Below are 12162 nucleotides of genomic sequence, written 5' to 3' on the forward strand. Positions count from 1 at the left end.
AGATACAGAAAGAAAGCAGGAAGAAGCACAGATGACCTAAAGCCCCATCATATCCTCTCCTACTTACGTTTCTACCCTGCACGAGCCAACTGCTTATGCTGAAAATGATGATATAAAAGGAAAGAGTGGGGTAAGAGTAGGGAATAGTGCCTTTTCCTTTCCTTACTCGGTAGAAAGCCAAACTTGGTGGAAAGTGCCCCATAAGGAATGCATGTAAAGAAATGAAATAAAAATAGTTGGGTTTGTTTTTGTCAGCATTTCCACTGCTCTAGGAAGAAGAGACTACATATGCATGTATAAGCTACAAGATGTGAATTGTGTAAATTACGTGATTTCACATAAAAGGTAAGTCCTTTCGCGTTTCCATTTAAAACTAGCTTTGCACAATAGAAAGGTGAACAGTAAAATTCATGACAATCATTTAAAATTTTAATTTTCTTATAATGACATTAAATAGCAAATAAAAGCACCATGTCAAATCGAGAGGGAGAAAGGTCATAAAAGAAAGGAGAAAAGCTTTATCTTTCAACACCTTTCATGATACCTCTCCCCATCCCACACACAATTTTTTGAATAAGGAGCTCCCCATTTTCATTTTGCACTGGGCTGCACAAATTATGTGGCCAGCCCTGGTCCCATGGCTTTAAGACATGCCCATCCCAGGCCTTTTCCCAGTGTGACCTCTCTAGGCCTTGTCATACCCTTGTCCTGGAGCTTCATATAGGATCAGTGGGTACTATCTATCCCTTTGGTAAAATAAACAACAAAAAATCTCTTAAACATAGCCGTAATTGGATGGGAAAATGGACAAAATGACATGGTAGGGGCTTAATCAAAGTCACAGGGTATGCCAGGGATAGAGGCACAAGCTGACTCTCATCTAGATCCAATGCCACGGCCTGTAGGCCCTCATCTACACTGCGGGCATTTGAGTCTTGAATGTCATTTGAAAATATCAACAAAGTCATTACATGTTGTAATCTTTTGATCACACCCAGCTGGGGCCACCACAGCCCCATGGGAACCATGGGGAGTAAAAGGCTCTGTCTTTCAAGAAACTCTGCACAAAACATTCCAGGGCCCCAGGGGAGTCCTGTGTCTTGTTCAAGGTCAACAGGAGTCGATCAACAGGCTAACACGCGCTTCCTTTGCAGCTTTGGCAAGGAGTAGAGTCCTACATTGCCCTAGTTAGGTCAGAATATCTTTTCGATCACTGTATCAATGTCATTCAAAATTCTGAAAGAACGGGATACTTCCCAATTTTTTTTTTTCTTAATTCCATTACGAATAAGATGGGTAAAATCAAGTCCAGGGGTCTTGCAGTACTGGTCAGATCCCTCCTAATCTGGAGGAACTCCAAGCCGGAACAGACCACAACCACGGGCACTCTGACAACTGTCTACACATCCTTCACATGACCCCCTCAAGTCATCCAAATGGATTTTTAGACGAACATCTCTTAGTACATTGCACATCCCCACCACCCTCTTGCTATCCTCTTGGAGACTTCCGTGAAAAGTACCAGGGTCCAACCAGACCTAGGTGTTTTCCAGAAGCCTCCCAACAGCCTTTTGTTGGGTGTTGAGCTGCCCTTAGCAACATAGCCTAATCCTCCAGGTACTTCTGGGCTGGTCCAAGTTCCTTCCAAACCCCAAATGTCTCTCTCTATGGACAGCTGTGTAGAAGGACAGATCTTTGAGAGCACAAACACTTTCAGACAGCTCCCACCAGGAGCAGGCCGGGCTGCTCAGTCGGCACTGTAGCCCGGATGGAAGGGTCAGTTGCCTTTCTGCCAGAAAGAATGTGCAGCTGCTGTCTCCTTCTTATCAGCAGGCACGAGGTGGGACAGGGTATCTTATAGGCTTCACGGCACTGTTCTGGCTCTTACAACAGTAGCAGTGATCTTTTCTTCCCTTTCCATCAAATGGTCATTATAAACACTAAAAATTTCACGTCGCCACTTCAAATAATCTTCACATTTAAAGAAATGTAAAAAACGCTTCTGAAAATAATGGTAACTGGGAATAAAAGCAGATACAGGAGGTCCTGGCTTTGAAAACAGTTCACATGAATGTCTAGAGAAAAATACAGGGAGGAAATATATCATGAGGGGTGTCCTTGGGTGGCAGGGTTGAGTAATTTTGCATTTTCTTCTTTAAACTTTTTGATATTTTCTAAAAGAAAATATACTTTAAAGGTATGTATTACTTGTGCTGTCCAACAAGAAAGGATACTTTCCTATCAGCTAGGACTTCTCAGACAGTAGTAAGAGATTTTATGCATTATCCCAGAGGAAACCAACATCAGGCTTCTACTTCCAGGATCCTATCTCCCAATTGAATTTTCTACCCAGAATACAGATTTTGGCTTTGACATGACTGCTCAGCTTGTAATTACTCTTCATTTCTCTTTCATTGAAACTTGAAAATGCTTAGGAAGAGCCCTATCAGGGTTTTGAATTAGGTCCTGTGTTTCTTTCTCCTAGTTCCCAGGGCTCAGGACTCCAAACGGAAGCCCACCTAAGATTGGATTCAGGGAGCCAGATGCCTAGAAGACACTGAATTTGCGCATCAGGGTGTGATGTCGAGAACACTGATCACTGATTTTGGAGTTGGATGGCTCTGGAACCTTGGGTTTTGTTTTTGTTTTTTTCTCTCTGCAGTCTTTCAGCAAGTTGTTTTAAAGGTTAAAAAGCGCACTGCACATAGGGTGACTAGCACAGTGCACACAATAAATTATTAATACGAAGAAGGGGCCAGCGGCTGGAGAAGGCAGCAGAGGGGAAATCCATCTGCTCGCGATTGCCACTCTCCATTCTCTCACCGCTGAAGTTTTCCCAAGTTGCCTGCGTGGTGAGGGTAAGGGTGAAGGAGCTGGCGGGATCTCAGCCCCGCCCTGGCTGGGCTTGCCGGACCAAGGACACATCTTTGGTTTCGCCATGGAAATGTAACCGCCTCTCGGGTTGGCAATAGGCAGTCCTAGCCACAGGCCAGCGGCCAAAAGCGTGGGGTGAGGGGCAACCCTAGAATGCCCGTGGATAAAACTAAATATAAAACTCCATTACCACTCTGAAATCACCGCATTAGTGATCCAGACGGCCTCTCCTCCACCCACGCCCACTCTGCCCTTTAACTATTCATCAGGCAGAAGCAAGTATGCCAGAGGCTTACAGGAAATAAAGAGAACCAAGCTGTGCACGATGACGGATTGAGATAGCCCATCTCTGCTATACAACTACTTTACCTACTGCCGTTATTACTAGGACTGCTATGGGCACCACCATTTTTCCAACTGCTACTACTACTTGTCTATTGATCCCTTCCATTTGTAAACCACAGTTTATAAAGTGGCTGGTTTTGCCTGATTGAAGGTGATACTGGGCATGGCCTTATGGGAACACAGAGGCAGGCTGGCACTAGACACCTCAAAGGGAACACAGCAGCATTATCGATATATATTTTTTTCATCCCCCAACTTCCTGTGCCCAAAACACATTCACCTTCCGTGGCCACACCCAGTCCTTCTCCCCAGGCTACTCTTCTCCAACTGTCCGGAGCTAGTTTAGGCAACTTCAAGGGTTAGGGACTAGGAGTAATCGCCTTTTACTTGGCCGTTGGATTGGGCATTGGACGGTGCCCAAATCCCACCAAACGGGGTGAGAGGAGTACAGAATGCCTCTCCAAATGTAAGGCCATTGCGCCTGCCCACATCTCCCACCTTCTCACAGGAAGGCCCTGGAAGGACCCACGCTCTTCCTTTTTTTAAAGAAACTTTGATTTCCTGTAGCAAAGTTAAATTTTTTTTTTTTTTTTAAATGTCTGACGGTGACCTAAATCCCCAAAGTGAACTCTGGAACTCTGGAATGAATGTACCTTTCTCATCCCAAATATATATACTTTCTCATCCCAACAGAAGGGCCCCCTTTGCCTCCGGCCCTGCAGTCAGCTGGAAGAGGACCAGTGAAGAAGCAAGGATGTCGCACACAGCTCAAGCCCAACCATGAACCAGCTTCCCTTTGAGCTCGCTCCCTTCACCTGGCAACCGGGGGCCCCAGCAGAGCTGAGAGAGAAGAAAGTGGCATTTTGGAATCCATTTTGCTCAAGATGCCGAAGGCATCGTGGCAAACTGCCTTTTGCTACCGAGGCCAAGGGAACTTGGGGCAGGAAGGACCTTGCCCAGGGGGATGCGGTCGGTGGAGGGCAAGGTGAGGGCGAGCTCTGGTGCCAGTGATACCTGAGGAGAGCGGCCGCTGGGCATGCGTTGAGTGTGGGTGCCCACCCTGGGCGCTACTTCCCGCGTTTGGACCCAGGTCCACTGGTGGGCAGTAGCAGCAGCAATCGCCACCAGGCCAGCCCGGGCTCGTTCTGTCTGACCAGTTATTTTTAGGTGAGATTTACGATGGACGAGGGGGAAGGGAGTCGGGAGTGTCCACGGGGAAGGGACGAGTTTGGGGAGGTACAATCCTAAAAGTCACTTTTTCCAAAGCGCCCCCCTCCCGGGTCCTCCTTCCTGGAGCAGCACGGTGCCGGCGGGGAAGTGGGCAGCGCGGGCGCGCCGCTGCGGTCGGCTGGGACCCGAGGGCCCCGGTCCCTCGCCGGGCGGCGGGCGGGCAGGGGCGGAGGGGCCGGGCGCGGCGCGGCACAGCTCACCTGCCAGGCTGTTGTAGCAGTCGATCTCGATGGCTTCCACCGTCTTGCTCTGCTCCTCCGAGAGGCGGCCGGGGTTGGGGGCCCCGGGCGGGGAGGCCGCGCGCGAGTCCCGCTCCTGCTCCCCCGGCGCCGGCAGCAGCCCCTTCAGCTCCAACAACGCCCGGTGGTATTTGCCGATGGCTTCGCGGAATTTCTTGTCCTTGTAGCACTGCGCCCCTTGGCTCTTGAACTCGTGCGCCCGCCGGATGAACTCGGCGGGCTCGGCCGCCGCCCCAGCCTGGCCGCGCGCCGGGACCCCGCCGCCGCCGCCGCCGCCGCCCGGGACGCACAGTGGCGGCGGCGGCCGCTGCGCCTCGCCGGCCGCGGGCGGGCTCGGGTTCCCCTTGGCCGCGGCCGCCGAGCCCTTCCTCTCCATCCGGCCGCCGCCCGGCGCCCAGCGCGCTCCGCGATCCGCCCGCCGCCGCCGCCGCGCCCGCCCGGGTTTAAAAGCGGCGGGCGCCGGCCCCGCGCCCGGCAAGCTCGGCCGCGGCCGTGACACCCCGCGGCGGTCTGGCGCCCCGCACTCCCATTCTCCTCGCCAGCTGCGGGAGGCTGCTCTCTCCTCCTCCTCCTCCTCCTCCTCCTCGGATTGCCGTCCCCTCCCCGCCTCCCTCCCTCCCCCTCTCCCGCGCCGCCCGCCCTTCTCCTCGCCCTCCTCCCCTCCCGCAACCTGCGGGCGGTGGCGACCTGGCCCCCGCGGGCGCGAGGCTAGTGGGATGGGGGACCGCGGGCCCGACTGGGGTGGCGGTGATTGTCGCTGACCCGGAAGAAGCTTGGCTCGCCCGAAGGAGGGGAGGATTAATGACAAAGACGGCCCGGTTCTTTCCCATTCAACCCAACCCTCGGAGACGCGCCTAGTCTGAAAGAGACGAGTGGGGGAAGGGATGTGCGTGTGCGTGTGTGTGTGTAGGGAGGGGGTCCGCCGGCGACCGGACACATGCAGTCTCACCCTCAATAGATTGCTTGAAAACTAGAAAGAAAGGTGCGTTTGGGAGCAAGGGGCGTAGGCACAAGCTAGAGCTTCTTGCTCTTTGCAGTCAGGCAAAGAACCTATTTAAGGTGGCAGGGCCTCTTTTTTGTGGATCCAGGTTGTCTCCGGGGTGTGTCTCCGTGTGTGGCCGCCCGGGCGTCCGGAACACTGTGCACTTGCCCGTATGGGGCGTTGTATTCTAGGAGCCGCGGACACCCCTGTGCGCGGGCAGCTGTGCGGAATGAATCACCGAGGTCAGAGATGGAAAACACCTGTTACTGTGGGTCATCCGGCTGGGGGTGCATGCGTTCCAGTTTCCGTTTACAGGACAGTTCCGTGCCCTTCGTCCCGAGGTTCCATTCCGTCACTCACTCTTCCAGGCAGCCTGAGTGTCCGCTGTCTGCTGGGAACGGGCTGGGGTTAAGGGGCAAAGATACTAGACCGTGAGAAGCACTGCGGTAGATTGGTGAAGTCCGGAAAGGGAAGGGACCCCCAACCCTACCCTTCACCCACATATACTCTTTGCTGATATTTTGATGTAGTCCGCACTCGTTTTCTACACATCCTTATTTGTACAAAGTGCCCTTTTATCAGGCATGAATGGTATGGGGATGATAGATAGAGTTTCCTGCTCTTTTTACTTTACATTTCATGAGGTTAAATAGTCTTTTAAAGTCTCGTGGCTTCATAATATTCATTTTATGTCCATACCATGGTGTACTTAACCATTTTTCTCTAGTTAGACCGTAACTCCAATTATTATAAATAGTGCTAAGACAATAAAAATAATGGATACCACTTATATATCATGCTTTCTTTGTGCCAGGCACTGGGTTAAGTACTTTATGTATAATAATTCATTTAATTCTCATAACAACTCAGTGAAATAGGTGCTATTATTATCCCCATTTGGGCACCAGGTGGCAGAAACTTTCCCAAGGGCACACTGCTGGTAAGCAGTGGCGCTGGGATTTAAGTCCAAGCAATCTGTATTTGTACTTAAAATTTTATCCTAATTTATTTTTCCTTACAAGAGATTATGTCAATTTTTTAAAATGTCTTGAAACATATTATCTATTTGTTATTTAAGAAAGGTTGTACTAACATGAACTCCCACCAGCAATGTAACCCTCCTTGCCAACAGTGAGGGTTAAACTTTGAAAAGTATTTTCTAATTTGATGAATGAGAACTGGATATTGAATGAACTGGGGTATCTTTAATTATAAGGGTGAACGTTTTTCACATGTATCGTTGTCACTTGTATGGTATGGAGGGCTTTTATTTGGACATGATCTTAATGTACTAAATGATACCTTGTATGTTGCAGTATCTTACTTTTCTAACTGCGTTAACATCTTTAATCTCGCTTAATCCTCACATTAGCGCCTGAGAAGGAAAATGATTCTTTACTCATCCTGGGAGTTTGCAATGTTTTCTGACAAGTGAAACATCGTATTATTGTCGTGGTTGAGAGGCTCTGTCCTTAAGAGATATGCTGGGTATCTATCTGGGCTGCTTCCTGGATGTTATTCAATTTCTGAAAACTTCAAATTCCCTCACTTATTATATGGGAATACGACTTCCTTCATGAGGTTGTTGTCAAGTACATTATAAGTGCTCAGCAGATGGTAATTTAATCATTATTCATTATATCCTGTCATTATTGGGTCCCCTAATAATATTATGGCAGATGCTTGTTAACCCATAAATACTTGTCAGCCCCTGGCCCTTTTTCCTATAAGGGATTATATCAGGTGGAGCCAAGAGAAGAAATTGGCGTTGAGTGCTCTGAGTTTTTATCGTTAATTTCATACTCAGGCACATGTTGGATGAAGATCTAGGCCTGGGATTTTGCTACTGTTGGAGATAAGGTATGAATTGGGTCATGACAGTCAGAACTGTTTAAAGGCGAGAAATACTGATGTGACAAATTGCTTTTTGTTAGCCTACGGTGTCCCGGCTTAGTGGTGCATTGTCTCCTTCTTAGATTTTGGGTCTGAGGACAGGGCTGCGAGAGACACGTGATGCAGGGGTAATAGCCTGAGAATGATGTCAGCCCAACACAAAAGCTTCATAGTATCTTGGATGGAGAGTGTGAGTGAGGAAAGGAGAGAATATTATGGGGGGAGGGTGAAGTGAGAGGAAATTTACTATGTCCATCTGTCCTATGCAGTGGAGCTGTGCGTGTATGTCTAGGACTGTTTTGTTTGGTTGTTTTCAGTGTGCTTCTGTCTCTAAGCCACTCATTGGTGAATGGGTGCTGGTTTCTCAGAAATGGTCTCCCTTTACATGGAATTAAATAGGTGCCAAAGAGAATTTCTCAAACATCCTTTCATTAACTATTGACCATATGCAGAGCCCTATTTTTGGAAGCGAGCAAAAATCAAAACGACAATTTGGGCACGGATTCGGAAACTCTGTATTTCTCAGACTTTAATGTGTATATGCATTTATTACAATGCAACTGCCAGATTCCCTTCATCTAGGGTGGGGTCCAGGATTGTGCATTTCTAACAAGCTGCTAGGTGATGCTGTTGCTGCTGGTCCAGGGCCCATATTTTGAGAAGCAAGTATTTAGAGGAAAGGGTAGTTTCATGTCTCCCCTTCTCTCCAGACTTTGCCTTCTCCCAGAGAAGACGTGTTCATTAGCTCGGTCAAATTCCAGGAAATTAACTGGACCATATTTAACAAGGGCAGGGATAGGAACCTCCATGTAGCTTTTTCTTCTACTTCATGCGGCAGGAATAGGTACGCTGAGCCAAGGCCCCCTCTTGGGATCTGGTCATCTTGTTTTCTCTTTCTCCAGTGCATAGGTGAGCATACGTTTTATTGCTTCCATTTCTGATCCAGTGTGGCAAGACGGAGGGTGAGAAGATTTCAGTGTGTAGTGGGGAGGGAAAGGCTCGGGGAGGCCTTTACTGTCGGCTGCTTGCTCTGACCTTGTTTTTACAAGAGAGCTCTGCACTAAGAAATTGAGCATCTGTTCATGGGAAAATAAAGGAGTATTTTGATTTCTCCTCTGTTGATGGCTCTTGAATGTATCACGTGCTCGTGAACCTCACAGGGGAGAAAGATGACTGAGCCTCAGTAGGTTTCCAGCACTTGTGGTCCTTGGGCTCAATGTCATCAAAACCTTTCCTTTCACTCCTAACAGGCAAGCTCTGGGTGCGGGTCAGTGAATCCTAGGAATGACCTTACCACGAATGGAAGGGCTCAGTCCTGCTGAGATACACAGGGAGGTTTCTTAGAGGAGATGTGTATGGAACTATTCTGATGGCAAGAACTTGGTGTGGTGCAGAGCGGAAGTCATGGTGCTCCTGCTGGCTTTACAGGTCTCAGACTGTCTGTCTGTCCTGGGTTCTGACCTTATTTCTGTTTCTCTGAGTATGTGCCTTTCTCACTGCCTACTGGTCTTAAAAGACTAAAGCCCCTTTTCTTTCCAAACTCCCTCAGAAGCTTGCATACCTCCTAAACAGATGGCATGAGCCGCTTTCCTCTTCCTTCAGCTCAGTTTCCTAAGCATATGCAAAAGACATATATTTGAATCTCCTTTATACTAATCTAAGCTGTTCAGGGTTTGGTCACATGCCAACCAAACCAAAGCTATTTTGGGGATGTTTTTCTAATTGCGTTCAACTTCACAATTTACCTGAGAAAATCACAGCACTCCCACCACCAGTTTTTATCCATATGCAATCTTCAATCATCCTCCACGGAAGCGTGCGAGGCGTTTAACCACTTCATGCCTGGATGTAGTGTTTGCCGCAGGAGGCTAATGTGAGCCTCGTGTTTTCATTCTTCCCACATCGGTCCACTCACCCCCAACCCAACAACAATTTTCTCTATGATTCCAGTGTCCAGTCCAGTGTAGCCTGATTTAGAAAAGTAAAGCCTCTCTGCCTATCCCTCTTCTCTCCTACTACTTAGTCCACTCTGCACCCCACAACCTTCTCATCTCGGACATCAGCTGTGGCTCTCTGTGGGAGCTGTGACGTCCGCTGTTTCAATTAGCCAGCATCCCTTCCTTCCCCTACTCCATGTGGTCCTGGTGGAGCTGTCAATCTTGGTGTCTGTGGTCCTTCCCCACCCCCTCCAGTCCCCACTTGCTACACCTTATTCCAGGCTTGGCCAATCATATTATTTCATCTCCCTGTCCCACAGTGATTGGTTCAGGGAGGGGCACATGACCCAAGGAGAGCCAATCACAGACTTCCATGAGATTTACAGTCTTTAAGATGGGAGAGAAAAACTCTTTAAGATGGGAGGATTTGAGGTACAGGCTATCAATGGTCATCTCACTCACCACCTGGAGGAGTATCTGGAAAACGAATTTGAACAGAGACAAAAAGGATATGAGGAAAGACAGAACTCTGGGGGTATCAATGAAGTTCTTAGATCCACTAGTTTTTAATGCCAGGTACACCCTGTCTGTACTCCCTAGTATGTGAACCAATGAATTCCCTTTCCTTCTTGAGCTAGTTTGAGTTGCCATTCATGATTAGAAAACGACTGATTTATGTATTTCTTGTCAGGTATTTAACTACCCCCCCCCCCCCCCCCCCCCGCGCACACACACACCTATTGCCACCCGAGTCTAGCTGCTGTTACCCGTGATTGGTAAATATCGCTATGCCCCACTGCCTAGAACCATTCATTTTAAAAATTCTTTTATACTTATTAAAATTGTTTATTCATCTATTCTTAACTTTGTATTATGGAAATTTTTAAGCATAGAGAAAGAACAGTATAACAAATCTTCAAGAACCCATCACCCAGCCAGCATAAACAATTACCAGCAACCGATATTTATTGCCATTTTCCATATGTGCCAATCTCTCTTATACCTCTATGCCTTTGGACTTGAATTTCCTGAGTGTTTCATCTCTGCATTTCTCTTTTGCATATTCTTAAAACATTAGGTCTTTCAGCCAAAGTCACTAGATTTGCTTCAAGATTTAGCACAAGGTGTCACCTGTCCTGGGAAGCCTTAATGACCTCCATATAGAAGTTCAGTGGTCCTTATGCTTTGTTCTGGCAGTTCCTTTTTCATGCTTTTCTATTACATAGCAATTATTCATTCAACAAGTATCTACTGAAAAATTTCACCATTTCAAGCTTTGGACATCTATCAATGAACAGAACAGGCAAAAATTTTCATAAACACCAGAAATAAATAAGTTAAATAGGATGTTAGAATGTGATAAATGCAACCAAAAAGGGGGTCATTTAAGGGGGATTGTGTGTGTGCGTGTGTGTGTCTTCAAAATTTAAATAAGAAAAATCAGGCCACACTTAACTACACTTAACTACACTCCATAATGCTTATCTACTTGCTTTTTGTCCCTGCAACTAGACTTTGGCTACTTGAAAGCAGGGATGGTATCTTAATTTTTTTGTAGCTCCAACACCTAGTACAGTAGAAAGCATTTTAGTAACTAATAGTTGCAGAATAAATGGAATAAGCAGCAGAATACAAGACACCAACTAGAAAGACTAGAAAGACTGTTGGTATCAAAGGAGTTTTTTTTAAAGATAGTACATATGCAAGGGGGAAATTCCAGCAGTCCTCTCCATAAAAAGAGCAGATAATAAAAATTAAATTTTCCTTCTACTCTGGACTCATTCCTCCAAAATTCTTCCCAACAGACATTCGCTGTTACTTGTTTCTCAGGCATCACTCCAGAGTTTGTCTACCTACCTACTTATCTATATTAAATTATAAGTGTTATAAGTCTCTTTACCTCTGTGAATATTATTTAATTTCACCATGACCCTATTAGGTTATTATGACACTCACTTCACAAAAAAGAGAGCTGAGATTTCAAAGGTTAGGTAATTGGCCCAAGGTCACATAGTTTGGAAGGCCAGAGCAGGGTGGCTGGACCCCAAAAGCTATGCCTTTGGCATTTCTGGACTTCTGCTAGGGATGAAATAAAGACAATTTTCACAGATAGTCTAAGGACTGTCTTAGATAACTTTTAGGGTTCTTTAAGAATCGGGAAATGCTTTAATGCTGTACCACCCCACCATCCATTCTTTGCCCCTTTCTGTCTGTCTTTGTACCCTGGGGGGACCGACTCCTGCACCAAGTGAGCTTCTTTGTCCTCTCTCTGGGGCTCAGCTTTGCCCAAAGGAGAGCACCTGCTTCATGAGCCTGGGGGATGGGGCTGGACAGAGATTTAATACATTTCTTTTCCATTCCCTCCCTGCTTTGGCACCATGGTTCTGGGGGTGGCTATGTCCTCTTGTTACAAAAGTTATGACTGGTTGCCCCCTACTCCTGGGATCCACCTGTCAGTGGACTCTCTTAATGCAATTTCTGCCTTTTGCCCAAATATCTTCCATAGCTTGCTAATCTCTGGAAGATTCAACATTCTTTCCTGGTTCCTATAACCATGCCTCCACTTTTGTAAATAGTCTCCAGGGTAAGAGTCTCTTTAGACGCATCATTGGAGTTAGCTTTTGTTTCCTGTCACGGCCTTATTGTAAATGCTATTTTAAGA

The 12162-nt window shown here is 47.2% G+C and overlaps 1 protein-coding gene across 1 annotated transcript in view; it reads right to left on the minus strand.

Moving 5' to 3' along the window:
• TTC9 (tetratricopeptide repeat domain 9) overlaps positions 1 to 5159 on the minus strand; it is a 30412-nt gene extending 25253 nt beyond the window's left edge. The window contains exon 1 of the mRNA XM_032345088.1: positions 4650 to 5159. Coding sequence (XP_032200979.1) covers positions 4650 to 5064 — 415 coding nt within the window. The 5' untranslated portion in view covers positions 5065 to 5159. The remainder of the gene's footprint in view (positions 1 to 4649) is intronic.
• Positions 5160 to 12162: the final 7003 nt, after the last annotated feature.

The sequence above is a fragment of the Mustela erminea genome, chromosome 5 (assembly GCF_009829155.1).
Source record: "Mustela erminea isolate mMusErm1 chromosome 5, mMusErm1.Pri, whole genome shotgun sequence".
NCBI classification, from domain to species: Eukaryota; Metazoa; Chordata; class Mammalia; order Carnivora; family Mustelidae; genus Mustela; species Mustela erminea.